At 37.2% G+C, this 17,833-nt stretch overlaps 1 protein-coding gene across 3 annotated transcripts; it reads left to right on the forward strand.

The window, feature by feature from the left end:
• The first annotated feature begins 276 nt into the window (after positions 1-276).
• Lpar4 (lysophosphatidic acid receptor 4) lies at positions 277-16,208 on the forward strand. 3 transcript variants are annotated; one of them, XM_090326213.1, is made up of 3 exons: positions 277-557; positions 2,924-2,973; positions 12,628-16,208. In XM_090326213.1, exon 3 carries the CDS (start codon positions 12,707-12,709, stop codon positions 13,817-13,819), a length of 1,113 nt encoding a protein of 370 aa, XP_090182339.1. In that variant the 5' UTR covers positions 277-557; positions 2,924-2,973; positions 12,628-12,706; the 3' UTR covers positions 13,820-16,208. The 3 variants fall into 3 exon arrangements, with proteins under 3 accessions (XP_090182339.1, XP_090182341.1, XP_090182340.1); XM_090326214.1 differs by lacking the exon at positions 277-557 and adding an exon at positions 1,914-1,954; XM_090326215.1 differs by lacking the exon at positions 2,924-2,973.
• Positions 16,209-17,833: the final 1,625 nt, after the last annotated feature.

The raw sequence follows: 17,833 nt of genomic DNA on the forward strand, positions 1-17,833 counted from the left end.
GGTCAGGCAGGACACTTTTTATATTGTCAAGTGGCACTTAAGCCACTAATTCTTGACTGTGAAACTGCTTTTCCTGGGCAATGCTCTTTAAGGAAAAACTTCTTCAGTCCAGTGATTGGTGACTAAGGGAACGATGGAGCACAGGGGATTGGGCGGGATCTCGGCTCCTAATAATGCCTCCTTATCCAATGAAAAGCATTTCCTATTGAGACCCCCAAGAGTTTCCCCGGCCCTCGGCTCCAGAACGGACTTTGGGCCTTTTCTTGTGTCCTGTTTGTTAAAGGCATGCCGGTTACAGCCTTCAAGAGAGCCAATTCTTAACAAAGGGAAAGAGATCAATGTAAATAAGCTCACATTTTCAGAATGAGCGGTTTGCTGTAAGAAGCTGCGGCAGCCCGGAGTCTGCTCCTTTGGGCTTGGCTAACCTTTCCCTGTTTTTTTTTTTTAAGTAGATAGAAATATGCACTACCAAAGTGCGAGTTGCCCGTTTACATGTTTATTAGCTAATTGTCTGCAGGCATGCGCACACTCTCTCATCTAACACATTCTTACTTGGGGTAAGTCTCTTTTGAGAAAGATTTGATTTGGGTATTTGGGGGTGGGGGGATGGCGTAACAAACTTCACGGGGAAACACTGATGCTTTGAATGTTTGGGAAAGAAGCTAGATTTCAGCTCTGAAGTGATGAACAAGGATCATTGTGTTGAATGGTAAAAAGAAAAAAGAAAACAAAAAGAAAAGAAAAAGAAGGAAGAGGATAAAGTAACCAAAACAAGAATTTCTATTGTGTTAGCGATAATATTGTTTCTTTGAAAGAGCTACAGGATTCTTAGGTTGTTGTTTCATGTAAACACAGTTATTCTAACGAGCTGGTTTTAAAATTACAGAGTAGAACAATTTAGAAATTCTTTTGGCTAGCTAAATTTATTATTCTTTTGGTTTACAATTGATTGTGAGCTAATGTGGCTTCTATTATGTTGTGGTTTCTTGTAGTAAAACTGTACACAACATGACTTTGATTGTTAATTGATTTATGGAAAATGTGACATTTGCTATATTGAATAATTCATAAACTTACCTATAAAGGAAGGATCAAGTTTGAACGAAAAATGAATTCTGGTATAAATAGAATTTGCTGTTATATGTGAAATTAATTGCTATTTGTCATACTGATGTCAACTATGTGACATGCTTAAGATTTTCTTCCTCATATCCGGAATATTTTTAAGATTTTTCAGAATATGTTAAAGATTTCAGTAATTGATATGTGTGAATTAAAAACAAAGTGTCTTTTAGGGAGTTGAAAAATATCAGTGTATTTATTATGATTTCTGTGTGGTAAAAGACCAGACAAATCCTAAGTTTCAAGAATTTCAAAGCTTGTTGGTATTCATTTTGTCACTTTACCAAAATATACAATGTTTCTTTTTCTTTGAATAACATGAAGATAAAAGTAATGATTTACAATCCAAATTATCTCCGTAGCTTTGCAACATGTTTATTTCACAGAACAAAATTCCAAACATATACCCCATCTAAACAGATTGTAAATCCCTTTGCCTTGTAGTAGATAAAAGTTGCACTCTTTCAAAGAATGATGAGTTCAGCTGAGAAACTTGATGGCATCTACATTGTAAAGCACCTCCTGCCAATCAAAGACAGAAATGAAAGCCCCATTGGAACAATCAGGCCAGCCTTTTATAATGCATACTCTCTTTAACATAAAAAGCTTGAGGAAGATGCCTCCCAGTATCACTTAGGCAAAGATTAGCCAAAGCTGATGTATTCAATTTTCATTGAATTAAATAGGGTGAAGGCATTGAGACTATTTGCCTTTGCTATGATTTGATCTGGGCCTAATTGTGTTGTCATTGTCTTTTTTGCTGTGTGACATCATATACAGTATGTTATTGGCTTCCTGAAGCAGGAGAGAAAAAAAAACCTATAATATATTTGTGAGTATTACTATTGAAAATTGGCTTCATAGAAGGTTGCATCACTAGTAAGCTAGACTCCCATTTTAGTAGATAAGCAGTTGGTTTGTTATTAGCGTATTGATTCCGTAGACTGATGATCTGATGTATGCTGTTAACTTCTTATTTTGAGGTTCCAGGTTATTGATCGTGGAAGAGGGCTGAAGAGTTGAGAAACAGACAATTATATTTGATATGACTGCTGAATTGACAGAACAGAGGGTGGAGAAAATGAGGGCATTGCGAAGATTTCTTGACATAAATTACATCTTGCTTTAGGATGTTTTAACCTCTGGCTTCAGTTAATTTGTGATAGCCAATCATTTCTTTGAGTCCAATAAAAATGAATGACTCTCATTATTGACTTTGAGCAATTGAAATGATTTTTGTAGTGACAGATGGAAGCAGTTAAAAATAACTGATGGGAGGCAACAGCCAGTGAGGAGAGTACTGTGTCAAGTTGAAGAATGTCTTGTCAATTAAGGCCAAAGATGGAAGAAGGGAAACTGAGACCCAGAAAGGGGCTGTGATTTTCTTTTGCACAGTTTAGTGATAGGAATAGGTGTGGCTACATTGAATTTTTATCAGATATAAAAATTTCTGAATATTTGAAATTCCTACTTTTCTTAGACTCTAATCATTTTGGGGTTTGTACTCTTTGATATTATTAATTATTATTATTATTATTATTATTTTATAAGTAATATAATTGGACCTGAAGGCCTCATGCTTGCTAGCAGGCACTGTACCAAAGCCACACCTCCAGTTCAAAGAGGACAGAGGGAAAGATATTAATGGAGGATGAAAAATATCAAAATACTTTATATATGAGACAAAAATTTCTTTGCAAGGTTCAAAATTTTTCTGTATAATCAATATCAATTATGAAAGCCATAGGAGAAATGTATTTTCCTTTAACAAACCAATGAAATAAGATTCCTTTCATTACAGAAATATTGCTTTCTGGAGGAGTGTGAAAATCAATTCTCTTTAATATTAAGGTGAGACCAATGTATTTTATATGGATGGTTTTGTTTAATTTCTTATTACATGATAGATCAGTTCAGAAGAATTAAAGTACTATTTAGCAATCTGCTCAGTTTTAGGCTACCTTTGCTCAAAAGAAGGGTGAGCTGGGTACCAGCACTAAATGAACAAGGTGGAATTAGTAAGACTTTTGTTGCAGTGTCTTTCTCACCTTATATGAGTATTTGGTGCAGAATTGTGATTTGAAGATATTTCAGACATGCTATATTGGGTTGCTTAGCATACATTGCTAAAGGCACAATGGTTGTCAATAAATATAGGAATATCCACTAATAGAGGGCTCTCTCATGTCACTGTAGTTGAGGGGAGGGGAAATAGGGTGGGAGTGCAGGCTAGAAACAAGGCAATGGCATTCCCACCTGTTGTCCCAATCTTCTGTTTCCTCTGCCCAATCATAGCAGTTGTTGCCAAGGAAAAAGAAAAGAAGCACTGTAATTCAAGGCCCCCAAAGAGATCCTTGTTCATTGATTTTTTAATGTATGGAAGCATTTTTGTGCCTTTTGTTACTGGGGGGGGGCGCGCGCGCGCGTGTGTGTGTGTGTGTGTGTGTGTATGTGTGTGTGTGTGTGTGTGTGTGTGTGTGTGTGTGTGTGTGTGTGTGTGTGTGTGTGTGTCTACTGGTTCTGGGGCCAGAAATCAGGGCCTGAGTACTGTCTCTGAGCTTTTTTGCTCAAGGTTGATGTTGTACCATTTGAGCTACAGCTTTGCTTCTGGTTTGTGGGTGGTTAATGGGAGATAAGAGTCTCATGGACTTCTTACCCTGGCTGGCTTTCAACTACAACACTCAGATCTCAGCCTCCTGAGTAACTACTATTTCTAGAATTGAGCCATTGACACCTGACTGTTAATAGTTATTTAAAATAATTAGAAGTTACAGAGACTCATGGATTTTATGCTTCAGTTAATACTTCTTGTATAGGTTGGGAATATAATTGCTACCTATAATTTTGTTTCAATGAAATCCAAAATATTTAAATTCAATTTATTCTTTCATTTATTCTGAATCATATCATGAAGTAATTTGTTTTTTTTTCATATAATCTATATATCCATTTTAGTGAAAAGGACTCTTTATGGAACACTACTATAACCGATTCCATTAATTAATTAATTTATTTATTTATTTATTTCGAGTCCTGGGCTTGAGCTCAGGGCCTGAGCACTGTCCTTGGACTTTCTCAAGGTTAGAGCTCCACCACTTGAGCTTCAGCATCACTTCTAGCTTTTTTTCTATGTATGTGGTACCAAAGAATCGAACCCAGGTCTTTGTGCATGCTAGGCAACACTCTACCACTAGGCCAAACTCCCGACCCCCTCGATTCCTTAAAAAAACATTACAATTGGAGATAATCTGTAATCTGTAATGACAGTTCCTCCAAAAAGTTCATTGATTACTTAACCTCAGCTAAAATCTGTTCCAAAATTGGGCTTGAACTAATGTGGTGAACACCACTATCCTTATAATAACTTCTCCCCGAAATTCTTGTTTTCTTATTCTCCAATATTTTTTCTAACTGTTACTTCAAAATTACTACTGATCATGTGATCCAAAGATTCAGAATCAATCAAGGAGGTGTTGTTTGTTTTTATTCAGACAAAGTTGCTGTAGATGAATATGAACTCTTTGGCCCACTCACCTTTTCACACACACACACACACACACACACACACACACACATTTATATGTATTTACTCACAGACATACATATTTAAGGATACAAGACATGCTTTTGTTCATGTTACCAAGTTCAGTGCCTAAGTACATAGATGAGTTGGTTTCCTGATTGCTGAAATGTTTATGTGTTTAGATAAATGGAATAAGGCCGAATCCTAGTTGGCATGTAGGAGCCTTGCAGAATTTGGAAATGAGCTGTTTTAGGAACACCCAAAAAATATTCCCCAAAGGGCTGAAGCTTCTGCTGAGATGTGATATTGAGTCTCAAGATTCTAGACAATTTCATAATATTAGATTGAGCAATTTCTTTGCAGTTGTCTTACTCTGTAACTAGGTATTAGGGAAAAATTCTACTTTAGTAATCTGATGCAATCATTGGCTCCATCATATTGAGGACTAGATAATATTATTCCCTAAAGTTTGGATTGCATCATCAGGTAAAGGGTTAGTAGCACATTGGAGTACTTTTTGGTGAAAATAAAAATTCAAATTAGATACTAATGATAGAATCTGGCCTAATCTGATTGAGATCTCTGACAATTTCTTGCTTTCCTCAAATAAAAATGAAGGAGGAGAAAACAGCTATAAGAAAGATTCAATACAGAAATGATATCTTAAAAAATGATGTTTCAAGCCGAGTGTGGTGGCTCATGCTATAATCCTAGATACTCACGAGAATGAGCTCTGAGGATTGCGGTTCAAAGCCAGCCCTGGCATTAAGTCTGTGAGACTCTTATCTCCAATTAACCACTAGAAAACTGGAAGTGGGGCTGTGCCTCAAGGGCTAGGGCAGTAACCTTGAACTGAAGAGCTTAGGGACAGCAACCAGGCCCAGAGTTCAAGCCCCATGATTGACCACCCCTAAAATAAAGGATGTTTCTAGCACCCAAGTGGAGAGGTGGCATATGTCTGTAATCCTAGCTACTCAGGAGGTTGAAAGCCAACCCAGGCAGGCAAATCCATGAGACAATTAGCTACAATTAACAAGCCAAAAGCCAGAAGGAAAGAAGAGGTAGAGTCCTGAGTTCAAGCCCCAGTAATGGCAACACACACACACACACACACACACACACACACACACACACAGCCAATGAATACCAATTTCCTAGTGCCATTCTGCCGTGAAAGTTTTACTTATCTTTCCCTTCATATAGATTAGATTGTGTTTCAAAAATCCTTTGGAAACATCAACTACACTTCACAGGCTCATCAATTGGAACTACAAGCATAAGTGTGACCTGTGCCTATGACTTGGCCTACATTTCCTTTAGGGAACTTATCTGTGAGCAACTCCTCATTCAAAGAGCATAATTCTGGACTTACTTCCCTTGGCTGTGTTTGTTACATTAGTGTACTTCTTAAGTTTATTTTACTGCTAGGTATCTATAGCCAAGGACAAGTTCTTGCTAAGTAACCCAGGCTGGCATGGAACTGGTGATCTTGCCCCTTCCTCCTGAGAGAAGGCTGTGTCACCTTTCCTAATTTTCAATCTTAAGTTCTGAAGTACTCTGACTTGTTGCAACTTCTTTAATAATGGAGCAAAGCAGGAAAACTTGAGTATATTCTGTTTTCATGGCTTTGTCTTCCATGAATTCTGGAGTGCTTTCTGTGAAGACCAAAAGTAATCTAGTCTTCTGGAGTATTGTACACATGCCAGGAGTCATATCTTGTTTTCATTGTGTCATTTGAAATTTTACCATTGTGTGTAGTGAAATCAATATTTGTTCATCATTATTGGGCCAAAAGGTGAACTCCATTTCCTTCAGGAGCCCCAAAGACACCAAACATGGTGTATTTCATTATCATGAAAAATCAGCAAAAGGGCAGGGTGTCGATGGCTCACTTGTGTAATCCTACTCACTCAGAAAGCTGAGATTTAAGGATTGGTGTTTGAAGCCAGCCTGGGCAGGAAATTCTCTGAGACTCTTATCTGCAATTAAACACTTAAAAAAAACTGGAAGTGGGGCTTGGAAGCATGTCATAGTGGTAGAGTTGTTGCCTTGCATGCACACCTCCCCCCACACAAAACCAAACCGAGTTTGGCCTAGTAATAGAGTGCTTGTCTAGCATGCACGAAGACTCAAGTTCGATTCCTCGGTACCACACACAGAGAAAAAGCCAGAAATGGTGCTGTGGCTCAAGTGGTAGCACTCTAGCTTTGGGAAAGCCCAAGGACAGTGCTCGGGCCCTGAGTTCAAGCCATGGACTGGCAAAACAAAAGCCCCCCCAAAACTGGAAGTGGAGTTGTAGCTCAAGTGTGTGACACTATGCTTAAGCAAAAATGCTCAGGTACAGCACCTAGGCTCCGTGTTCAAGCCTAAGTTCTGGCACCAAAAAATCAGCAAAAAAGTGGACACCATTGTAAAACTTTCTGAATTAGTTCCATATATGTTGCTCAGTTAAAAAAATCAGAGGGTCATATTCCTTTTTCTGTCATTTTGATTTTTCTTGTAAAATATTTTATTAGTATATACAAATTGTACACACATTTGATTTTTATTGTTTCACAGCGTGGTGGTGTATGCTTATACTTCCATTATTCAGGAGGCTGAGGCAGGAAAATGTTTAATTCATGGCCAATCTTAAGGAGACTACTTAAAAAAGAACAGCTTAGATTTCACTGTGACATTTTCATTCATGTATATAATATACTTAGGGTCTAATCGTCAGCTTCTTACCTTCTCTCATTTTTTCATCTCTTTCCCTCCAACCCCTTTCTTGGTTTCCTTTATAAATCCACCTCTAAGTGACCTGCTTTCTTGTCCTAGTCAATGAGCATACTCAGCCCAACTCTGAAACCCCTTCCCTCATGATTAATTAAATAATGGCTGCAGATTTCTTCACAAATTTCTTCACTTTCTTCATCTCATTGGAAGTTCATGTGTTGGCCTTTTGCCTCCATATTCTGCATAACCACGATCTAGTGGTGTTTCTAACCATGTCTCAGTCTAAAGAAACAATCTGAAAAAAGTTTGTTTTTTTCAATAGCTTTGGTTCTCTTTCAGAATTAGCTTAACAGTTAAATACTGGTCTGCTTTTTTAAAATTAGAACTATGTGGGAAATACCCCATTGGGCCCCCCCTCCTATAGTGTTCTGTTCTCAGTAAATTGTGTTTGTAAGATTGAAATGAAAGACATGTTGAGGTAGAAAGCATTAACAGAAGAAAAAATCGCGAATATGAATTTCAGAGTATCCAGAAAGATAGATATGAATTTCTAGTTGTGTCAGACTTGAGAGAAAGAAAAACTTCTATAATGTTTCTCTGTGGTTAGGAAGGGTCGAATATTGGCAAACTCATAAAACTACTCAGAAGCCTGTTGAATCTTCCTAGCCTCAGTTGTGAGGCTCAGAGGTAATGTTTATACAGGGAAGAGAAGCAATATAGCCAAGTTACAGAGTGCACCAGTGTCTGAGTCAGAAATAGAACTCCTTGCTTGCAATGCCGTGTTAAGTCCTAGCACCACACCCTCCCTGCTAGACAGCAAAGGTGGTTTGTGTTCAAGCAAGGGAGAGCTATGAATAGGGCCTTAGTGGCCATTTCCCATGCCCTCTCTTGAGGAGGGAGACAGTACTGCTTTCTTGTCTGTGATACTTTTTCTCCCACAGGATTTGATTACTCAAAGCAGCCAGAATAGAGGTACTGGGGCATATTATACCGACTGCCTGCCTGTGGTCCAGAGGATATAAAATGGAAGTGAGGTGAAGATTACATCCATCAACTTATTCAATCACTCTGCATTGTGTGTATTTCTAATATACTAGATATGAAATGTATGACATATTTAGTATAACATATAATGTACTAGGTAGGAAATATATAGAATATATATAGAAATACATAGCATATAATATATTACATAGAGTACCTTATGAAGTACATTAAGTGTATGACATATATTATGAAAGGCATTAAAATGTACTATATATTTCATAAATGTAGTTAGCTTATGCACTGTCAATTTCCAATAATATAAATTAAGAAACAATAGCACTGTGATCATGGAAATAAACTCAATGGAAAATGGGAGACAACTCACCTATTTGGAATGCATCAACTGAGCTAGCTGTATGCGTGGATGGTGGACTGAAGGGATTCTGGGCAAAGGTAGAGTATCCTTTATTATGAAAGTGTTCTCTTAACTAATTGTTAGTACATATTATATAAGGCAGATATGAGCAGTGCTGTACCACTTGACTGATGTCTTCAGTCTAATATTTCGCTGATGAATTGGAGGCTGAATCTTGTAGATTTTTCTACCTGTGCTGAATCTAGGTCTTCTAGATCTTGGCCTGGTGAGACACTGGTGCTGAATAGTGACATTCTCCTTGAATGTGAATGGTAGTCTTAGTGTAAAATTGGCATCCATGATAATGAATAGCTAATAGGGTGTTCAAAATAGTTAAATGACAATTGAGAAGTCTGGCATTAATTTTTTTGTTTACCACTCCATTGATGATAAGAAAAAAGAAAACAATAACAACAACAACAAAAAACCCTTTGGTCTACAGTTCCCAAAATGAAGAATGAATATCATTAACTGAGATTTTCCAAGCTCTTCTTGTTTTTGCTGATGGGTTTCAGTGCCCCTAAATAAACAGTGATTGCAAACTATGTTTGATATAGGAAACTTGGACTTTATAGTGAGAAATATGGAGGGAATAGGATAAAGCAAGTTAGTGAGGCTGGGATTGGAGGAACTGTGAGCTGGGATTCTCTCCAAATGCCTGGATGCAAATCAGATGATGCATCGTGTCTTTAGGTCCTCTTCCCTTATTTTTCTTCATTCTCCTGTTCTTAATCTCTTTACTGCTTTCCCTTTGCTATTTTTATCTTTCTTAACTCTTCTTCGACTTACTTGGTCAGGGATTCTACTATGGTTTGCTGGACAAGTCAGAGTTGTTTCAGCTAAAACTAAGCTGGTCCTAGAGATGAAATAACCAGGAAGAAATGTGATACCCACCCCCCTATTCTCTCGCTCTCTTATGCTGGCATTGGGATGTGAACTCTGAACCACTAGAGCCATACCTCTGTTTCTGGCCTTTTGCTAGTTAATTAGAAGAGTCTAATCAACTCTAGTTAATTAACAAGACTCTCTAGGATCTGTTTTCCCAGGCTAGCTGTGAACCAAGATCCACAGATCTCAGCCTCCTGAGTAGCTAGAATTATAGGCATGGGCTATCAGCATCAAGGAGTACCAAATTTTCTTTATCCAATAATCGATTTTAGGCAACTTTTTTATTGCAAGTAGTGTGGCTATAAACTTGGCTATGCAGGTGTCTCTTATATATTGATTTATATGTCCAAGAGTCATATAGCAGGATCATATGGCGATTTTGTGTATAGTTTTTTTTTTGCCAGTCCTGGGCTTGGGCTCAGGGCTTGAGCACTGTCCTTGGACGACTTTCTCAAGGCCAGCACTCTACCACTTGAGCCTCAGCACCACTTCCAGCTTTTTGCTATGTATGTGGGGTACCGAGGAATCGAACCCAGGCCTTCGTGCATGCTAGGCAAGCACTCTACCACTAGGCCAAACTCCCGGCCCTGTGTATAGTTTCTTAAGGAATCTCCATACCATTCTGGTTTTTACAATAGTTGTACTAATTTACATTCCTATTGTTGCCTTTATCCTCATCATATTTGTTGTCGTTTTCTTGATGATTGTCATTGTGATTGGGATAAGATGGAATTGCTGTGTTCTTTTGATTTGCATTTCTTTTTATGACTAAGGATGTTGAACATTCCTTCATGTACTTATTTGCCATTTGTACTTCTTTTGAGAATCATCTGTACAATCTATTTAGGTCATTTGTTAATTGGACTTTTTGGTGTTCAACTTGTGAACTCTTAATACAATGTGATTATTAATTCTTTGGAGTGAAGGTATATTTCTCAAACCAAGTAGCTTTTGTTTCTAACCAGAGGTTGAGGTGATTTCAGGCCTTTATATCTCTTGCAGTTTTCCTTAACTCCCTTCTCTATTATCTATAGTATCCCATTGACCTGTTTCCTAGGGGTTTTGAAGGAAAGGAATGAAGAAAGAATCACTTCAGAAAACTGCCTTTCACATATTACAATATAATCATACAAAACTCTGCATATGTTAGGGAACAAAGACCACTTTGATTCCATATCCTCCTCATTGAAAAGAATCATTCAGCAACACTTGCCCATAATGTATTGCAGAACATATCTGAAAGGCAGTCACTGTCCTATAGCAGCCAGTGACCTAGAAAAAAGTTTGGAAGACTTCTACATGTGCCTTCACACCATGTTGGCCTAGATACTCAGTTAAGCAGTAGTAGGCAGAGGACGTGCAAATGACTAGATCAGGTGTGCACAACAGGGCAGGGTCATTCATGTCACATAAATTTCTCATGTCTCATTGGTGTCTAATGAGAAATACTTTCGTGATCAGGACCATGCTGGAGGCATAGAAATATATGATGGGATAAGCAGTAGGAAAGGAAAAATGAAACCATCAAATCCTATGCTTAGAGTCCAGCATGAGAAAGTTAGCAAGAGAACCATAATCTATAGGAGGGAAATACTTGCTATAAATATAAAAGTTGGTTGTTTGAGTTGTTTCTCAAGAAAATACTGTGATATACTGTGAGTTAAGAACCAAACAATCTGAATTCTAGCTTTTTTGTGTGTAGTGGGGCTTGAACTCAACATGGGCACTGTCCCTGAGCTCTTCAGCTCAAGGCTATCACCCTACCCCAGGGCCTAGGTGTTGTCCCTGAGCTCTTCAGTTCAAGGCTACCACGCTACCCTTGAGCCAATCCCCACTTCTGTTTTCTAGAGGTTATCTGGAGATAAGAGTCTCAGATCCTCTTGTGCCTGGGCTGGCTTTGAACATTGATCCTCAGATCTCAGCATCCTGAGTAGAGAGGATTACAGGCAGGAGCCACTGCACCTGGCTTGAATTCTAGTTTTGACTATACTATTTATAATCTTTTCCAATTCTGATATTCTTTAACTCTGTAACTTTAGCTTAGCTTCTCCTGCCATAAAATGGTCATAATTTTGTCCTGCTGACTTTGTAATATTTTTGTGGGAATCAAATAAATCCTGACTTTTGAAAGAATTTTAATTTATGAATGTGACATACAAATTCGAAAGCATTAACATTATGCTACTTGTCAGGTGCACTTTTATTTAATCCTAGACTCTTAAGTAACCTACATCTTGTTCCTGTGCATTGCTATGCTACAATCTCTTTGATTCTTAATGCATGTCTGGCGGAAGTGTATTTTTTAAAGCCTATAGCACCTAGTAGTCCCAGACAAACTCCCATCTAAGTACTAATCAGGCCCAGCCCTGTTTAACTTCAGAGATCAAACGAGATTAAGTGTTAAAAGGAACTGTCTGCTACTCAGGAGGTTGAGAGCTGAGGATTGCAGTTCAAAACCACCTCTGGCAGGAAAAGTCCATGAGACTTTTATCCCCAACTAACCAGTAAAAAGCCAGAAGTAGAGCTGTGGCTCAAGTAGGACAGCACTAGAAGAAGAAGAAGAAGAAGAAAAAAAAAGCTCAAGGGTAATGCCCTGGTCCCGAAGTTCAAGCCCCAGGTCCAGCACATATACACACACAGGAACTGCCTGAAGTACCTAGTTTCAGATCTTGATTTGAGGCCAAGTCCAGTAGGAACCTCTGAGATTCTTTTCTTCAATTAGCCAGCAAAAAGCCAGAAAGGGGCTCTGGCTTAAGTGGTAGATTGCTAGTCTTGAGCAAGAAAGCTCAGGGACAGCACCCAGGTTTTGAGTTCAAGCCCTAATATCAACAGGTAAAAGAAAAAGACATTGGAAAACAGTTCTGGGTCTGGGAATGTGGCTTATTGGTAGAGTGCTTGCCTAGCATGTATGAAGCCCTGGGTCACAGAACTCATAGATGGAAAATAAATTTGACTCATTCCATCTTATCTTCTACAGGAGGAAAATATTTCTTGTCAGTCCCTAATCTGAGAGTGGCCTGCCCCTGCAGCTAGCAGGCCTTCTGAAAACAAAATCCATGGGTGACAGAAGATTCATTGACTTCCAGTTCCAAGATTTAAATTCAAGTCTCAGACCCAGGTTGGGCAATGCGACTGCCAATAATACTTGTATTGTTGATGATTCCTTCAAGTATAATCTGAATGGTGCTGTCTACAGTGTTGTATTCATCCTGGGTCTAATCACCAACAGTGCGTCTCTGTTTGTCTTCTGCTTCCGCATGAAAATGAGAAGCGAGACGGCTATTTTCATTACCAATCTGGCCCTCTCTGATTTGCTTTTTGTGTGTACCCTACCTTTCAAAATATTTTACAATTTCAATCGCCACTGGCCTTTCGGTGACACCCTCTGCAAGATCTCGGGGACTGCATTCCTTACCAACATCTATGGGAGTATGCTTTTCCTAACCTGTATCAGTGTGGACCGTTTCCTGGCTATTGTTTATCCCTTTAGATCTCGTACCATTAGGACCCGGAGGAACTCTGCCATTGTGTGTGCTGGAGTCTGGATTCTAGTCCTCAGTGGTGGGATCTCAGCCTCTTTGTTCTCCACTACTAATGTCAACAATGCAACCACCACCTGCTTTGAGGGCTTCTCCAAACGTGTCTGGAAGACCTATCTGTCCAAGATCACGATATTTATTGAAGTTGTTGGGTTCATTATCCCTCTCATATTGAATGTTTCCTGCTCCTCCGTAGTGCTGAGGACCCTTCGCAAGCCGGCGACCCTGTCACAAATTGGGACCAATAAGAAAAAAGTGCTGAAGATGATCACAGTACATATGGCAGTGTTTGTGGTATGCTTTGTACCCTACAACTCTGTTCTCTTCCTCTATGCCTTAGTGCGCTCCCAAGCCATTACTAATTGCTTGTTGGAAAGATTTGCAAAGATTATGTACCCAATTACCTTGTGCCTTGCAACTCTGAATTGTTGCTTTGACCCTTTCATCTATTACTTTACCCTTGAGTCTTTTCAGAAGTCCTTCTACATTAACACCCATATCAGAATGGAGTCTCTGTTTAAGACTGAAACACCTCTCACCACAAAACCTTCCCTTCCAGCTATTCAAGAAGAAGTTAGTGATCAAACAACAAATAATGGTGGTGAATTAATGCTAGAATCCACTTTCTAGGTACGAGAATTGTCTTCGGGTCCACATATAGTTTCTCCTATGATTTTTCTTATGCTACAAATAAGAAAAAAATGATTGAAGCTAATGATGCTGAGAACACATTAATGTACCAAATACAGCCAGATCCATTTGTTTGGACATTTATTGTACATATGCTGTTTTGTTCAGTAATTATAGGTCAAGTCTAATTACAGCAACCCACATAGAGAACCAGACTCATTTTCTGAGTTGGCATTTCATTGTATCACACTATATATAAGTGTTGTAGAGATTACTGTAAAACTTTTTGAAATATATTCCCATTCCTGTGATTTTGGTAATTGGATTTGGCCTATAAGTATAGAACAAATTCAGGGATTTATTTAAAAAAATATTTGTGTTACTACTGATACATGATAGCTTTCATGAATTACCATGGAATTTATTTTAGGATATGAGCATATTTTAATCTAGCATTATTCATAAGGAATGTGTCAGATTTAAAAAAATTGCCAAAACGTGAATTTTGACAACAGAAAAATGTTGCATAAATGTGGGTTAGAAGAAATGAAAAGTTAACAGGATTTATGGATTCATCACCACCAATGTTGGTGGTTTTTAATATTTTTCTTTTTTAAACTACAATGTTTTTCATTCTAAACTTCTAAGCTAAAAAGCTGCTACCTGTGTGCTTGGGGGTATGAAATGAAAAATCATGTAAAAATACAAGATGTCAATTAACAAATGGTAAACAATACCACATTCTTTAAAATAAAAAAAAACTCCAATTTTCTTTTTTGGGGGAGGGACTGGATTGTATAAAATATTTATCTCCATATTAAATTTTGGGGTACAATGCAGCCAAAACGCTGCAACATTTGTGCCTAGGTCAGGAGCGAATTGAAAAAAAACATGTAAATAAAGTAATTATAGCAAAACACTTAAAATTAATAATGCAAAAAGTTAAACTTGCATTAATAATTGTGTGTATGTATAGAATACTTATATTTCCTATCTTCTATTACACTTTGGAACACAATGTAGCTAACAGCTGCTGAATTAGTGTCCAGGTCGGGAGTAAATTGAAAAAAATATATATATATACATAATTCAAAACAAAGAAAATAAAAAAAACTACAAAATGGAAAAGACCAAAAAAAGAGAAACAAAACTAGTTCCTAAGACTTGCATTACTATTTTATGTTTTATAGCTCTGTGAATTAAAAAACATACCATGTCATAGGAAAATTTCAATCACAGTTCAACTAGAAATCTGCTAAAATTGTACCTAGGTTGAACAAGAATTACAACCCTCCCACCAAACCCATAACCTCCCAAACAAAACCTTATTAAAAAACACTCCTAATATTTAGAGCTTACACTTTGAAACATCTGTAAAATTTTAGTAGACACTATTATTTTCATATGATAACTTAGATCAAAATGCATAAAAGCTACTAAACTGGCACCCAGTTCAGTAGATATAAAAGCAGTGTTAAAATACTACAAAAGAATAACTCACTTGAAAAATGAAACCCAAAACAAATTCTTATAATTTGGGAATGAAAAGAAGGTCTAAAAATATTGAGGCTTGTAAGTAAAACTTTTGAATATGCTGCACCTGAAAAGATAGCTATGTTTGTCCTTATGTTAAAGATAACATATAAAATTTCCTCACATACATACCCATGCACACATATGCACACACACACACATACACACACAAGAATAACAATAGTAAGAAACAAAACAATTTCTAAGTCCTGTAAATCAACTAAATATTTTTAATATGCATTAATCGCTTTTCAAAAATGTAGATGATGATATAGCAATTGAAAAATGTTAAGAATTTTTAAGTAAAACTTTCAGAAACAATGCATCTTGTATGCTGAACTTGTGCCAAGGAGCAGTAAAAAAAATTAAAGCCATAAAACAATGATGAAAAAGTAAAGATTCTAAAACAATAAGCAAATTCTTGAAATTCCTTCAGCTTTGTTTTCCTTTCTGATGATATGTTGCTTCAAAAATTCTGAGGTTTTAAAGCTAAAATCTGTGAGTATAATGCGACTTTAAACACTGCTGTGTGTCTGTGCTTGTGTTAGGAACTAACTTTAAAAAAACTTAAAACAATAGAACAATAGTAAGAATGGATTCATGATCTAAAGTCCTAAAAATAATCATGCATTACATTATTTTGTGAAGAAAGGTTATAGTTGGAATATGTAATGTATTAGGTTAAGTTAGATTAGGTTCACTTGTTAGGTCATTCTTACAGAACAGTTTTGTAATCAAAGTATGAATAATCTTTTAATTTCCTTCATTATTCTTCATTTTCTGTTTTATTGTAAGCTTAAACTATATAAGAACTCTTAATTTTTGTCTGTAACATTTAAAATTAAGTAATTTTAGGATGATGACATTAAACTATTTAATTGGAGATATTAACAAAATTGATATAAATATAAATCAGTTTTCTTTGATATAGTTTTCAAGTTTTTATATAATGTTCATATTTCATTTCCTTTTAATTTCCATTTTGTAAGTTACTATTACTTGTTAATATTAGACAATGTCTTATGAACAATATAACCAAAATGATGTATAACTAAATGTAAGATCAATTTTATTTTACATTTTTAAAAGCAAAGGTAATCTCTTAGATGTTATTCAACTTTTAAATATCTATTACATATAATAAAAAATATATTTGGATTATCTAGCTATTATGCCTTTGTCAGTTATTTATTCACTCAAATTCTGCATTTTTGAACATTTGAAAATATCTCTGTTATTTATTTTACCTCCATTCTTTGAGGAAGGACTTGAAGTATATTTTCTCTCAAATGATTTCCAATACTTCATTTTGTGAGGCTCTCTGAAGTCTAGTGCACCATTAGCAAACAACACAATCACTGAGTGACATTTTTGGAATCATAGGAAAAATTTTACTACCTGCTTCCCTGAGTTTTCCAATGTGGCTTTGACTGACAATTGAACTGCTATCCATGATTTCTATACCCGTGGATGCAACCAATTTCAAATAAAAATACTTGTAAACAATTGTATCCATACTGATACTCACACATTTTTCTTTCTTTGCCAGTCCAGGGCTTGAGCTCAGGGCCTGAGCACTGTCCTTGGGCTTTCTCAAGGATACAGCTCTACCACTTGAGCCTCAGCACCACTCTGGCTTTTTTTTGTATGTGTGTGGTACCAAGGAATCAAACCTGGGCCTTTGTGCATGCTAGGCAAGTACTCTACCACTAGGCCAAACTCTTGGCCCTCACACATTTTTCTTATTCCCTAAACAATACAGCATAACTATGTAGCATTTACTAAGTAATGTAGAGGTGATTTATTAAAGACTTTGAGATGTCCATGCATCATATGCAAATATTAAGCTGCGTCATATAAAAGACTTGAAAGAGACTTGAGCATCGGGCCAGGAGTTTGGCCTGGTGGTTGAGTGCTTGCCTAGCATGCACAAAGGCCTAGGTTTGATTACTCGGTACCACATACATACACAAAAAAAAAAAGGCGAAGTGGTGCTGAGGCTCAAGTGGTAGAGCTCTAGCCTTGAGAAAGTCCAAGGACAGTGCTCAGGCCCTGAGCTCAAGCCCAGGACTGGCAAAAAAAAAGACTTGAGCATCTAGATTTTGGAATCCATATATTTTTCCGTAGCCAACCCTCAATTCATAACAAGGGATTGTACTTGGGATTTGTAGTCATGCTAAATTTGAGTGTGATTTTCTTAGGATTTGGTAGAATATCTCAACACATCCTCTGTCAGCATGGAGCAGGTGGAGATAAACAACAATATGTGAGTAGTAATTAGGAGGCTGATACATCAGTAAATACAGTAACTAAAGTAAAACTAAGGTAACAGCAACCCAGGGAATTCCTGGGTGATTGTGCACAGGCATCTAATTCTTCAGGAAAGCAACAGCAAGATCTCAACTTTATATGCATTGATTCTCCATGAGATGACAGCAAACAGTACCTTTTCTGACATAGCCATCAAGGTCAGCCCTAAGT

This window comes from Megascapheus bottae, chromosome X, assembly GCF_031878675.1.
Source record: "Megascapheus bottae isolate mThoBot1 chromosome X, mThoBot2.hap1, whole genome shotgun sequence".
Classification (NCBI taxonomy): Eukaryota; Metazoa; Chordata; class Mammalia; order Rodentia; family Geomyidae; genus Megascapheus; species Megascapheus bottae.